The 16,093-nt window shown below is 36.4% G+C and overlaps 2 protein-coding genes across 2 annotated transcripts in view; both read left to right on the top strand.

Moving 5' to 3' along the window:
- Positions 1 to 16,093, top strand: part of LOC138309510 (uncharacterized) — a 34,772-nt gene that overhangs the window by 7,676 nt on the left and 11,003 nt on the right. The window contains exons 2-3 of the mRNA XM_069250731.1: positions 14,319 to 14,557; positions 15,803 to 15,986. Coding sequence (XP_069106832.1) covers positions 15,874 to 15,986 — 113 coding nt within the window. The 5' untranslated portion in view covers positions 14,319 to 14,557; positions 15,803 to 15,873. The remainder of the gene's footprint in view (positions 1 to 14,318; positions 14,558 to 15,802; positions 15,987 to 16,093) is intronic.
- On the top strand, positions 5,372 to 10,290 carry LOC138308680 (uncharacterized). The gene is made up of 2 exons (XM_069249714.1): positions 5,372 to 5,402; positions 7,676 to 10,290. Exons 1-2 carry the CDS (start codon positions 5,372 to 5,374, stop codon positions 10,288 to 10,290), a joined length of 2,646 nt encoding a protein of 881 aa, XP_069105815.1.

Here is a 16,093-nt window from a genome sequence, read left to right as displayed (position 1 = left end):
TATTATGATATTTTATTGGCTTGTTGCATATAATAGCTATTAAGATGTACATTCATGCCATTTCCTAATAGAATCTAAAAAGGATCTTAAGCAGACAGAGATAAACGCTGACTTATTAAGTTCACATTTCCAAGTTTTATGAAATAGACCACAGGAGTTTGCTGCTCTATGAGAAGAAGATACAGAATTTATAGACAAAACATCACTGACAAGTCCCGGAATCATTTATTTAAAATGGTGTGTTTTCTCTAAAAACAATTAGATATTACAGTTATATAAGTCTTAGAGCCTGTTCTAACAGCTACACAGAAAAATATTTTATATTTAAGATAACTGTATTTATTTCCTTTTCTCATCCTCAACTCAAAAATCTTTCATGAAAAAGGCAGAAGAGTCATATATTAATACTGCTTTGTGCTGGTATTATGGACATTTTGTGTTTCCATGGCGACCACCTGCCAATACACCTTCGACGTTAAAAGATTAGATGCTGACCAGTGGTACCTGTATACCCACACGGTGTCAGTGACCAGGAAATTACCATGGTCATCTGAGTACGGCCATTGGTCATCTCACAGGAATTTCATCCTCGTGGAATATATTGATCTATAACTTATTTGATGTATGATACATATAGGTGTAATATATTGGATTCCACAGATATACGTACATATCCTATGTATACATGTAATGTATGTAACTCAATCAGCACCCAGGGTAAGGATAGTGCACGTACCGTATTCAACCCAATACGCGCCCCATCCCTATAAGGACCCCTCCCTCCTTTTAGGCTTCACTTACTTCAAATGAAATGCAGATTGAAAATATGAAAACCATGTTGGTTTCCTTACTGATTTCTTCTGCAAATTGATTTATAGCTTACAATGAAGTCCAAATTTGTTTCTATTAAGCGCCTCTTATTCAATTTTTTAGGCGCTATGGGTGTTTATTTAGTCAAATCCACTTCACTCAGTCAAACCTGTCTATTAAAATCGTCCAAAGGTCAAAGGAAAGTGGTCTCTATAGCCAGGTGGTCTTTATACACAGGTCAAAATTGTGTTATAAACGGCCATTTAGGATCCTAAGAAAGTGGTTTATATTAGATTATATAAGCAGGTGGTCTCTAAGGTGGGTTTGCTGTATTTGGGAGTGTTCTATTGGAATCATTCAAAGTTACATGGTTGGACGTTGAATAAAATAACTCATTAATTGAAAGTTTTTCCATTTATTCCAAGCATTTACATTGTATATTCAGGTCTTCCATACTTAACCAAAAAAAAATAATAGAGAAAGTAGTTTGAAGTATTAATAGACAGGTGGTCACACAAGTCAGAAAGTGTTAAAGTCTTTTTTGTTTTTGTAATTGTAATATTATTCTTTATCAGTTCATCAATATAATATCTAAACATATGTTTCACTTTCACACCTACATTTAAACTTCAAATTCATATCTTTCGAACAGTGTATATATATTCATCATTATGGGTGCTCATTTGGTCGAATCCAGTGTTCATCATTTGATAAATGTTGTCTTTTGATTTTTTACAAACAACCATAAGATCTTTATTGTATTCTTTTAATATATATATATTCCACACTCATGCTATGTACTCACTCATTCATATAATGGCTTTAAGATTTTAAAGTGATCTAACAGATAAGTGTCATATGCATGTACGTTTCTCTCGTTCTCCCTGTGACATGTTTACTATTCATTAAAGGTCCGGCCAACTTGCGTAACTTTTCATTTTGTTTTTTTTGTAATCAAAAAAATAAATAAGAAAATTCTACCACATTCTCTCTGTATAAAATGTTGACTTAAGCCAGGTAAGTTGTTACTGAGACCAACTATGAAGTTTCGAGAAAAAAATAATAATTTAATTTGGCCAACAATGAATACAAACCAAAATGAAGCAAAGAAATTCATGGAAAGTCTCAATTTCTGGAAAATATTATGTGACCTGATCAACTTTGCATGGAAAAAAAACAGAGAAAAAAAACTGTTATCCGCCGTAGAAGAATGTGTAAGCCTACGAAACACTTCAGTAATTGTCAGTTTTGCAAATGCGGCTGTTTCAAGATGGCTGTTATGTTTTTATCACATAATCCGCCTGATATCCAGTGATATCGTCCATGTTATATTTTTGCATATGTCACTAGTGTGATATGACCTGGAGTGATTTTCATTGGCTGGAAATTCATTGTGACGTCAGACAGAAACAATAAAATGACGTTAGAAAAAATGATGTGGCGTCAGGATTACGAGGACGGCTGGAAAATAGGCGTTCTCTGCTGGATTTTCGGAATACATTTTGAAGTGAATTTCCTTGTTATGTAGGTATTTGTAGTTATGTGATAAAAGGAACTTAAATTTGTGTTCATTTCATATGAGATTTTATGAAACTTGTCTCAGAGTTTTAATTTTTGCTCTCCAAGGCTCGCAAAAATAAAATCTCATTTGAAATGAACACTCATGTAAGATCCTATATATATATAAGACAATATTTGACTGTTTGATATCATAGGGTTATCAGTATAGAACGATGTCCTAATACACATCATTCATCTTTATTCTAGGTCATTGGTGCAATATGTTCAATCATTCTATATGTATGATAATTGTGATTACCAAAAAAACTGGAAGTTACAGATATTGTGCCTCTAATAAACACATGCTTTGTCTGTTATATCATGTGTAACCCTATATAGACGTCTGGAACTTGTCCAGTGTGGTTTTTCTATTGACAACTAAACTTCCTGGTTATAATGACAGGAAATGACTGTGTATATAGCTACCCACTTGAAATCACTTCCAGACTGACAAAGCCAAATATAGAAATCTGGTGGCTTAGAGGTTTAGGTGTCTGACTTACATCCACTAGCTCTCAACCTCTGAATCGCTGTGGATTGGAGGTCAATGTGTCTGACTTACATCCACTAGCTCTCAACTTACATCCACTAGCTCTCAACCTCTGAATCGCTGTGGATTAGAGGTCAATGTGTCTGACTTACATCCACTAGCTCTCAACCTCTGAATCGCTGTGGATTAGAGGTTCAGGTGTCTGACTTACATCCACTAGCTCTCCACCTCTGAATCGCTGTGGATTAGAGGTTAATGTGTCTGACTTACATCCACTAGCTCTCAACCTCTGAATCGCTGTGGATTAGAGGTCAATGTGTCTGACTTACATCCACTAGCTCTCCACCTCTGAATCGCTGTGGATTAGAGGTTAATGTGTCTGACTTACATCCACTAGCTCTCCACCTCTGAATCGCTGTGGATTAGAGGTTAATGTGTCTGACTTACATCCACTAGCTCTCAACCTCTGAATCGCTGTGGATTAGAGGTTAAGGTGTCTGACTTACATTCCACTAGCTCTCCACCTCTGAATCGCTGTGGATTACAGGTCAATGTGTCTGACTTACATCCACTAGCTCTCCCACCTCTGAATCGCTGTGGATTAGAGGTTAATGTGTCTGACTTACATCCACAAGCTCTCCACCTCTGAATCGCTGTGGATTACAGTGTCAATGTGTCTGACTGTCTACATCCACTAGCTCCCCACCTCTGAATCGCTGTGGATTAGAGGTTCAGGTGTCTGACTTACATCCACTAGCTCTCCACCTCTGAATCGCTGTGGATTAGAGGTTAAGGTGTCTGACTTACATATCCACTAGCTATCCACCTCTGAATCACTGTGGATTAGAGGTTAAGATGTCTGACTTACATCCACTAGCTCTGCACCTCTTAACTGCTTTGGATTAGAGGTTAAGGTGTCTGACTTACATCCACTAGCTGTCCACCTCTGAATCGCTGTGGATTAGAGGTTAAGATGTCTGACTTACATCCACTAGCTGTCCAGCTCTGAAATGCTGTGGATTAGAGGTCAAGGTGTCTGACTTTCATCAACTAGTTCTCCTCCTCTGAATCATTGTGGATCACTGGTTAAAGTGTCGATATTATATAACTAGTTCTCTCCACCTTTGAATCGCTGTGGATCAGTGGTTAAAGTGTCAGTTATTACATAACTAGTTCTCCACCTTTGAATCGCTGTGGATCAGTGGTTTATGTGTCAGATATTATATAACTAGTTCTCCACCTCTGAATCGCTGTGGATCAGTGGTTAAAGTGTCAGTTATTACATAACTAGTTCTCCACCTTTGAATCGCTGTGGATCACTGGTTAAAGTGTCAGATATTATATAACTAGTTCTCCACCTTTGAATCGCTGTGGATCAGTGGTTAAAGTGTCAGTTATTACATAACTAGTTCTCCACCTTTGAATCGCTGTGGATCAGTGGTTTATGTGTCAGATATTATATAACTAGCTTCTCCACCTCTGAATCGCTGTGGATCAGTGGTTAAAGTGTCAGTTATTACATAACTAGTTCTCCACCTTTGAATCGCTGTGGATCAGTGGTTAAAGTGTCAGATATTATATAACTAGTTCTCCACCTTTGAATCGCTGTGGATCAGTGGTTAAAGTGTCAGATATTATATAACTAGTTCTCCACCTCTGAATCGCTGTGGATCAGTGGTTAAAGTGTCAGATATTATATAACTAGTTCTCCACCTCTGAATCGCTGTGGATCAGTGGTTAAAGTGTCAGATATTATATAACTAGTTCTCCACCTCTGAATCGCTGTGGATCAGTGGTTAAAGTGTCAGATATTATATAACTAGTTCTCCACCTCTGAATCGCTGTGGATCAGTGGTTAAAGTGTCAGATATTATATAACTAGTTCTCCACCTCTGAATCGCTGTGGATTAGTGGTTAAAGTGTCAGATATTATATAACTAGTTCTCCACCTCTGAATCGCTGTGGATCAGTGGTTAAAGTGTCAGATATTATATAACTAGTTCTCCACCTCTGAATCGCTGTGGATTAGTGGTTAAAGTGTCAGATATTATATAACTAGTCCTCCATTTCTGAATCGCTGTGGATTAGTGGTTAAAGTGTCAGATATTATATAACTAGTCCTCCATTTCTGAATCGCTGTGGATTAGTGGTTAAAGTGTCAGATATTATATAACTAGTTCTCCACCTCTGAATCGCTGTGGATCAGTGGTTAAAGTGTCAGATATTATATAACTAGTTCTCCACCTCTGAATCGCTGTGGATTAGTGGTTAAAGTGTCAGATATTATATAACTAGTTCTCCACCTCTGAATCGCTGTGGATTAGTGGTTAAAGTGTCAGATATTATATAATATAACTAGTCCTCCATCTCTGAATCGCAGTGGATTAGTGGTTAAAGTGTTAGATATTATATAACTAGTTCTCCACCTCTGAATCGCTGTGGATCAGTGGTTAAAGTGTCAGATATTATATAACTAGCCACTTCAGGTTGGTGTTACTGATTGAATGCGAGATGTTCAGCTTGGCTTTGGAGCCACAAAGTGGTAAAGATGCCTCAACATGTTATCACCACAAGCCCTCCACCTCTGGGATCCAAGTTTGAATCCCAAGTGGAGCAGTTGCCAGATACTGACCACTAGTTACTGGTCAGTGGTTTTACTCCGAGTACTCCAGCTTCCCTCCACTAATTAACCTGGCACTTCCCCTTAATTAAGTGACCCTGGCTGTTGATAGGACATTAATTTCATAAGAAAAAACATAAAAAAGATTTAAGCATAATGCCAGTATTTCTCTATACCAGTAGCTGTGGTTTAATGGTTAAGGTGTCTCTAACATTCAACCGTCAGTCCATAATCCCCCCCAACATCTGTCCCTTACTAGGTACACTTATTTTTATAATTTATACCACCAGTACATATACACTGTATACATTAACCAACAACCATACTGGTTATATGTAGATATAAAAGGCCCCAGCTGGCTTTTTTCCTGTTTTTACCTCAGGCCCCTGGTTTTTTCCTGTTTTTACCTCAGCCTCTTTGAAATCCTCCCTGCCTCACCCCAACTTGGCACATCCATCAGTTAATGTTTGGGTCTACTTCCTTAGATAAAAGCTGATCTAAGGACCAAGCTTCTTCTGTTCTATCAGTTTGATCAATTGTGTATCCATTTATAAAGTCAGTAAATATCCTAAATCTTATCTTCAATGATACTGTTTGTTTATTTCTGGAATCAAAAATTGTTTTAAGTTTTCGTCATTTGACTACATAAATGATATATAACTAGTAAACATTGGTCTTTTAAATAGAATCATTTAATAGATGAGGTTTGTAATTTTCCAATTGATTTAACAAAATAAAAAAATCAGACAGAGAATTTTTTCAAAGCTACTTAAATTGTCTTCATTGTATATATATATCCTTATGAATTTTCAGTATGATTACAGTATAAATGCAGTAAAATATAACGAATACAGCAGGAAAATGCAGTATAATCATTTACAGTTTGTGTTTCTCTGAAAGCAGATTTTGAGCAATGCGACTGGGTTTGTGCTGTTGTGGTCATGTTTTTCACAGAATTCTTTGTATGACAAGCAGTCAGCTTTCCATGTATTGTTTAGTTAGGTTGCCACCAGATACGACAATCTTGCCTTAAATCAATAAGCTTTGCTGTGTTAAAGTTACATGTGGCCATAAGTGTGTGAAAATTTTGTCTTCAGTAATCTATATTGAAAGTATAAGGTTTGATGAATTAAACTGTTAAAATTGACAGACAAACATTTATACTTAGAAACATTAATTACAGCACAGAAATGAATTCTTAGCTCTTATTTGTACTTGTAACATTAAAACCTATGCATTGTAAATTTTTAAGTTCTCAAAATATTGGTAAATTTTGGTGGTGAATAACATATTACTAACATAAATATCCTCTTGATTTGTCAGTATATGGTACATATAACTACCAAACCTACTGACTGATATAGAATGATGTGAGACTAGAACATCACCAAACCTACTGACTGATATAGAATGGTGTGAGACTAGAACATCACCAAACCTACTGACTGATATAGAATGGTGTGAGACTAGAACATCACCAAACCTACTGACTGATATAGAATGGTGTGAGACTAGAACATCACCAAACCTACTGACTGATATAGAATGGTGTGAGACTAGAACATCACCAAACCTACTGACTGATACACCAAAACATCACCAAACCTACTGACTGATATAGAATGGTGTGAGACTAGAACATCACCAAACCTACTGACTGATACAGAATGGTGTGAGACTAGAACATCACCAAACCTACTGACTGATACAGAATGGTGTGAGACTAGAACATCACCAAACCTACTGACTGATATAGAATGTACTAAACACCAACTACTGACTGATATAGAATGTGTAAGACTAGAACATCACCAAACCTACTGACTGATATAGAATGGTGTGAGACTAGAACATCACCAAACCTACTGACTGATACAGAATGGTGTGAGACTAGAACATCACCAAACCTACTGACTGATATAGAATGGTGTGAGACTAGAACATCACCAAACCTACTGACTGATATAGAATGGTGTGAGACTAGAACATCACCAAACCTACTGACTGATACAGAATGGTGTGAGACTAGAACATCACCAAACCTACTGACTGATATAGAATGGTGTGAGACTAGAACATCACCAAACCTACTGACTGATATAGAATGGTGTGAGACTAGAACATCACCAAACCTACTGACTGATACAGAATGGTGTGAGAGACTAGAACATCACCAAACCTACTGACTGATATAGAATGGTGTGAGACTAGAACATCACCAAACCTACTGACTGATATAGAATGGTGTGAGACTAGAACATCACCAAACCTACTGACTGATATAGAATGGTGTGAGACTAGAACATCACCAAACCTACTGACTGATATAGAATGGTGTGAGACTAGAACATCACCAAACCTACTGACTGATATAGAATGGTGTGAGACTAGAACATCACCAAACCTACTGACTGATACAGAATGGTGTGAGACTAGAACATCACCAAACCTACTGACTGATACAGAATGGTGTGAGACTAGAACATCACCAAACCTACTGACTGATATAGAATGGTGTGAGACTAGAACATCACCAAACCTACTGACTGATACAGAATGGTGTGAGACTAGAACATCACCAAACCTACTGACTGATACAGAATGGTGTGAGACTAGAACATCACCAAACCTACTGACTGATATAGAATGGTGTGAGACTAGAACATCACCAAACCTACTGACTGATACAGAATGGTGTGAGACTAGAACATCACCAAACCTACTGACTGATACAGAATGGTGTGAGACTAGAACATCACCAAACCTACTGACTGATATAGAATGGTGTGAGACTAGAACATCACCAAACCTACTGACTGATACAGAATGGTGTGAGACTAGAACATCACCAAACCTACTGACTGATACAGAATGGTGTGAGACTAGAACATCACCAAACCTACTGACTGATATAGAATGGTGTGAGACTAGAACATCACCAAACCTACTGACTGATATAGAATGGTGTGAGACTAGAACATCACCAAACCTACTGACTGATACAGAATGGTGTGAGACTAGAACATCACCAAACCTACTGACTGATATAGAATGGTGTGAGACTAGAACATCACCAAACCTACTGACTGATACAGAATGGTGTGAGACTAGAACATCACCAAACCTACTGACTGATACAGAATGGTGTGAGACTAGAACATCACCAAACCTACTGACTGATACAGAATGGTGTGAGACTAGAACATCACCAAACCTACTGACTGATACAGAATGGTGTGAGACTAGAACATCACCAAACCTACTGACTGATATAGAATGGTGTGAGACTAGAACATCACCAAACCTACTGACTGATATAGAATGGTGTGAGACTAGAACATCACCAAACCTACTGACTGATATAGAATGGTGTGAGACTAGAACATCACCAAACCTACTGACTGATATAGAATGGTGTGAGACTAGAACATCACCAAACCTACTGACTGATATAGAATGGTGTGAGACTAGAACATCACCAAACCTACTGACTGATATAGAATGGTGTGAGACTAGAACATCACCAAACCTACTGACTGATACAGAATGGTGTGAGACTAGAACATCACCAAACCTACTGACTGATACAGAATGGTGTGAGACTAGAACATCACCAAACCTACTGACTGATACAGAATGGTGTGAGACTAGAACATCACCAAACCTACTGACTGATACAGAATGGTGTGAGACTAGAACATCACCAAACCTACTGACTGATACAGAATGGTGTGAGACTAGAACATCACCAAACCTACTGACTGATATAGAATGGTGTGAGACTAGAACATCACCAAACCTACTGACTGATATAGAATGGTGTGAGACTAGAACATCACCAAACCTACTGACTGATACAGAATGGTGTGAGACTAGAACATCACCAAACCTACTGACTGATACAGAATGGTGTGAGACTAGAACATCACCAAACCTACTGACTGATATAGAATGGTGTGAGACTAGAACATCACCAAACCTACTGACTGATATAGAATGGTGTGAGACTAGAACATCACCAAACCTACTGACTGATATAGAATGGTGTGAGACTAGAACATCACCAAACCTACTGACTGATACAGAATGGTGTGAGACTAGAACATCACCAAACCTACTGACTGATACAGAATGGTGTGAGACTAGAACATCACCAAACCTACTGACTGATATAGAATGGTGTGAGACTAGAACATCACCAAACCTACTGACTGATATAGAATGGTGTGAGACTAGAACATCACCAAACCTACTGACTGATATAGAATGGTGTGAGACTAGAACATCACCAAACCTACTGACTGATATAGAATGGTGTGAGACTAGAACATCACCAAACCTACTGACTGATACAGAATGGTGTGAGACTAGAACATCACCAAACCTACTGACTGATACAGAATGGTGTGAGACTAGAACATCACCAAACCTACTGACTGATATAGAATGGTGTGAGACTAGAACATCACCAAACCTACTGACTGATACAGAATGGTGTGAGACTAGAACATCACCAAACCTACTGACTGATACAGAATGGTGTGAGACTAGAACATCACCAAACCTACTGACTGATACAGAATGGTGTGAGACTAGAACATCACCAAACCTACTGACTGATACAGAATGGTGTGAGACTAGAACATCACCAAACCTACTGACTGATACAGAATGGTGTGAGACTAGAACATCACCAAACCTACTGACTGATACAGAATGGTGTGAGACTAGAACATCACCAAACCTACTGACTGATACAGAATGGTGTGAGACTAGAACATCACCAAACCTACTGACTGATACAGAATGATGTGAGACTAGAACATCACCAAACCTACTGACTGATATAGAATGGTGTGAGACTAGAACATCACCAAACCTGCTGACTGATACAGAATGGTGTGAGACTAGAACATCACCAAACCTGCTGACTGATATAGAATGGTGTGAGACTAGAACATCACCAAACCTACTGACTGATATAGAATGGTGTGAGACTAGAACATCACCAAACCTACTGACTGATATAGAATGGTGTGAGACTAGAACATCACCAAACCTACTGACTGATATAGAAATGGTGTGAGACTAGAACATCACCAAACCTACTGACTGATATAGAATGGTGTGAGACTAGAACATCACCAAACCTACTGACTGATACAGAATGGTGTGAGACTAGAACATCACCAAACCTACTGACTGATATAGAATGGTGTGAGACTAGAACATCACCAAACCTACTGACTGATATAGAATGGTGTGAGACTAGAACATCACCAAACCTACTGACTGATATAGAATGGTGTGAGACTAGAACATCACCAAACCTTACTGACTGATACAGAATGGTGTGTGAGACTACAACATCAATACCAAGTCACATATGTTTGTGTTTTGTAATTTTATCATACCCTGTTTGTACAGACAGATAGAAACTGGAGCGTTTTCTGTTCCCCTGATAACCTCTGGTATCACCGTGCATGATGTACATATCCTCTACACCATCCTTATCTCCGCTGTGTTTTTTTTAATCTTATCTAATTAGTCTTTTGTATGAGGATGGCGACCCTGCTGTGCCTTCAGTTCAGATTATATGTTATAGGCTGATATAGGCTACCACCAACAAACACTTAACTGTATTCATATAAATACACGGGGAATAATGGTCGCTGTTGATACTACAGCTCCATCTAGATTCATCATCTTCAAAAGAAAGATGTAAGTTGACATTTAATATTCATTTTCATTTTACCAACATTTTTTTCTAAATTATTTTCTTTTGTGTACTTTTGATATAATTAACTGGTATTATTTACTTGGATTCTCTGTTTGATTTAAATAATAGCGAAACCTGAGACAGAAGGAAAATGGTCTTTATACACAGATGGTCTTTATACACAGGTGGTGTTTAAACACAGATGGTCTTTATACACAGGTGGTCTTTATACACAGATGGTCTTTATACACAGGTGGTCTTTATACACAGATGGTCTTTATACACAGATGGTCTTTATACACAGATGGTCTTTATACACAGGTGGTCTTTATACACAGGTGGTCTTTATACACAGGTGGCCTTTATACACAGGTGGTCTTTATACACAGGTGTCTTTATACACAGATGGTCTTTATACACAGATGGTCTTTATACACAGATTGTCTTTATACACAGGTGTCTTTATACACAGATGGTCTTTATACACAGGTGGTCTTTATACACAGATGGTCTTTATACACAGATGGTCTTTATACACAGATGGTCTTTATACACAGGTGGTCTTTATACACAGGTGGCCTTTATACACAGATGGTCTTTATACACAGGTGGCCTTTATACACAGGTGGCTTTATACACAGATGGTCTTTATACACAGGTGGTCTTTATACACAGGTGGCCTTTATACACAGGTGGTCTTTATACACAGGTGGTCTTTATACACAGGTGGTCTTTATACACAGGTGTCTTTATACACAGATAGTTTTTATACACAGGTTGTCTTTATACACAGGTGGTCTTTATACACAGGTGGTCTTTATACACAGATGGTCTTTATACACAGGTTGTCTTTATACACTTTATACACAGGTGGTCTTTATACACAGGTGGTCTTTATACACAGATGGTCTTTATACACAGGTGGTCTTTATACACAGGTGGTCTTTATACACAGGTGGTCTTTATACACAGGTGGTCTTTATACACAGGTGGTCTTTATACACAGGTGGTCTTTATACACAGGTGGTCTTTATACACAGGTGGTCTTTATACACAGATGGTCTTTATCACAGGTGGTCTTTATACACAGGTTGAATTGTACTTAGATTTGTCATTTTGGGCCCAAGAGAAGTATTGGTTTTACATGTGCAAATTAAAGTGAAGGTTAATTAAGCCTGTTTTTAAGATCTGAGTAATGGTTCTCTGTGACAAATTCTATTTATACAAGATGAATGCTGGTGAATTGGTTAGAATGCTGTGTTACAATCAGATTTATTTGAAGTTTTAACATCATCATGGGGAGGGAGCTAACCATAGGCCAATTTTGCTAGCCAAAAGTATTCAGTACGATACTTTTCTAAGTATTGCAGCTTCCTTCCACCTCCTTAACCAGCTGGCATGTCTTTAAATGACCGTGTCTGTGAATTGGAGGTAAATAAAAACACAACCAATCGTTTACCATCGTGAACCTAATGTACATGCACTACAGGGATTTATTGATGTACATATCAAAACATATTAACCCTATTTATAAGCCTCTTGGGCTGGCCGTCAGTGGTAGAATGTCACACCCTGTTTATGTAACTCAGTAAATCCTCACACAATACGATACATTAACGATACCAAAGTCAGGTATGTACCATATCTATACTGGTAAATGTACGTACCATATTTATACAGGTAAGTGTATGTCTATACAGGTAAATGTACTTACCATAATTATAAAGGTAAATGTATGTCTATACAGGTAAATGTACTTACCTTATCTATACAGGTGAATGTATGTACCATAATTATACAGGTAAGTGTACTTACCATATCTATACAGGTAAATGTACTGACGATATCTATACAGGTAAATGTACTTACCATAATTACAAAGGTAAATGTATGTCTATACAGGTAAATGTACTTACCATATCTATACAGGTAAATGTACTGACCATATCTATACAGGTAAATGTACTTACCATAATTACAAAGGTAAATGTATGTACCATATCTATACAGGTAAATGTACTTACCTTATCTATACAGGTAAATGTACTTACCATATCTATACAGGTAAATGTACATACCATAATTATAAAAGTAAATGTATGTACCATATCTATACAGGTAAATGTACATACCATAATTACAAAGGTAAATGTATGTCTATACAGGTAAATGTACTTACCATATTTATACAGGTAAATGTACTTACCATAATTATAAAGGTAAATGTACTGACCATATCTATACAGGTAAATGTACATACCATATTTATACAGGTAAATGTACTGACCATATCTATACAGGTAAATGTACATACCATATTTATACAGGTAAATGTACTTACCATATCTATACAGGTAAATGTACATACCATATTTATACAGGTAAATGTACTTACCATATCTATACAGGTAAATGTACATACCATATTTATACAGGTAAGTGTGCGTACCACAATTATAAAGGTAAATGTACTTACCATATTTATACAGGTAAAGGTACATACTATATTTATACAGGTAAAGGTACATACTGTATTTATACAGGTAAATGTTCATACCTTTTTTATTCAAGTAAATGTACATACCATAATTATACAGATAAATGTACATGCCATATTTATTTAGGTAAATGTCTATGGTTCGGTTTCTCTGCTGTAAAGTCCAACAAAATCACAATTCAATATAATTGCCCACATTTGTCTTGAACATTTGATTTCTAGTATTTAGTATTAATTTCCTTTGCAAAAAATATTGATAACACATGCACTTCCTTTTTCAAAGAAATATAAGTAAAAGTGATGTTATGATAAGAAAAAAGGAAACAAATAAAAATCCAAAATATCCGTTGTCACTGGCACAGATGTCACAAACAATATCTTCCTTGGGCTATGTATATATGTATTTAATGACAAAACATATAAAACCAAGTACAGATGAAATAGTTTGATATTTGTACATCAAAACGTGCTGTGGTTTGTTAGGATGAGACATTAATCCATTTTCTCATATTTAAAGTATAAATGTAGAATCTGTATATAACATCAATCTATCTGCTATATAAAAATATCCTTACAAATATTGTTTGAAAATTTTTTTGAAATGTTATTTTCTGATTTTCAGTTGAAAGATTAACATCAAATCTCAAGTTCAGAGGTCATCAGAGGTAACCCAAAGGTCATCCAACTTTAAAGTCCATCTATGATGCAGTGATCCCAATGCAAGTTGCATTGGTGTTTGAGGTTAAAGGTTAAAAAGCTCCTTGAGGTCAAGAGTTCACTTGAGAGATGTAAGGGTTAAAGGTCGCCCAGAGGATCTTTCCACTCGACATGGTTACCCCAGTCAGAGAGTTGATAGTTTGTGTAAGTATTTTCTGTTACAATGTCTAAGTATGTGGGTTGATAGAGGATACATTGTAATGGGATATTTGAGGAATGTGGTTATGTAATTGAAGGATGGAGCAAACATTTAAACCTTATTATTAGCAGTAACTTAATTTAGTATTTATGTGTATATGTGTACTTAGATACAGTGATTTAAGTTTGCGAGATCTTGCCCCAATATCTCAAATCAGTTAAAATTAGACTTAAAGCAAAATTTCCTACATAAGTTACAGAACAAGAAAACCTATAACTAATATAGTTTTGTTTGTATGAAGAAATTTAATTGGACCTGATCATTGAAAATTAATTGTTTACATTTGAGTTCAAACTACATGGCCAATTAATGTTTGACACTTTAAATAGTCTGATCTTAAATTTCACTAGATTAAGCATGTACACTTAAGATAAATTGTTTTTACTGTTAGTACCTTATTCATAATTTTCCTCTTTAGAAAAAAATGTTCTAATCACCATTATCTATTATAATTATGATAAATGAAAGTTGATAAGGAAATTTTATCTCGAGTGTGAGGAAGTAAACTAAAGATGGAATGATAGTTTGGTTGATTTATATATTAGGTGATGACATGTGTGTTCCTTTTCTGACTGAATGGAGACAGAGTACTTGTTGTTGAACAGCTTCCACTTAATGTACAGTCAAACCTCGTTAACCTAAAGTTTAGTGGAAGTTCAGTTGTGACCCATAAAATACATTGGATTAGATATGATCTTTGTTAGAGTTATTTCAAAGGTACAAGTTATTTATACATTTAATGATTTAATCTACAGCAATTTCTCGTTGGTCCTTTTCTTTTACTGTAATTCAACTGTTTTTCACCGTGACTTAATTAACTTCCCGTTTTCTTGCCCAGTGACTTTTATAATTTACACATGAAATGCTCTTTTTCATAATATACCTGTTAACATTTTCATCACAATTTAATTTTCATTGGTTATTGTATTGTATTCTTAATGAAGTTGATTTACAGTACAAGTATACCGCTTAAAACAATGGACCCATCATCAATAGTGCTAAAATTTTAAGAAATAATTTTTCCCTTCTTGAAGACTCAGTATGCCAATGACTAGATTGAGCCCTTCTTATATTCACATCAAAAAACAGAAATTTTTGTTTCATAAGGTTTCTTCTTTCTCATGTAAATTCCACAATAAAATGTTTTATTTGATACTAAGTAAATTTAGATTTGAATGTTGTGTTTACAGGAGTAATGGTTACCATAGAAACATAAACAATGAGACACAGACTCACCTAACCATTTGACCTTAACATCACAATGACCTTGGAGGTGGCCTTGAACCTTGATGGGATATTTTTACCCGTGATTGGAGGCGTTGTTGGTATTTTCCTGCTCGTCTATATCATCGGGGCCTGTGTATGTTTAGGAGGGTAAGTGATGTTGTAGAACTCATTCATATGGGAATAAGAAGAATACAGTATTTTACTCAAAGATCTCAAAATTTAGTAAAACTTATTGATGGTTTTACTACTTTTGC

Source organism: Argopecten irradians, chromosome 15 (assembly GCF_041381155.1).
Source record: "Argopecten irradians isolate NY chromosome 15, Ai_NY, whole genome shotgun sequence".
Lineage (NCBI taxonomy): Eukaryota > Metazoa > Mollusca > Bivalvia > Pectinida > Pectinidae > Argopecten > Argopecten irradians.
Note: the sequence above shows the minus strand (reverse complement) of the source record. Positions and strands in the feature narration are given on the sequence as shown.

What these genes read in the sequence shown, in the direction of transcription:
- LOC138308680 (XM_069249714.1), top strand. Translation starts at nt 5,372, where the DNA reads ATGTTCAGCTTGGCTTTGGAGCCACAAAGTG. An exon ending in GGCTTTGGAGCCACAAAGTG is followed by an intron (nt 5,403 to 7,675) that starts GTAAAGATGCCT and finishes TGACTGATATAG; the next exon opens with AATGGTGTGAGACTAGAACA.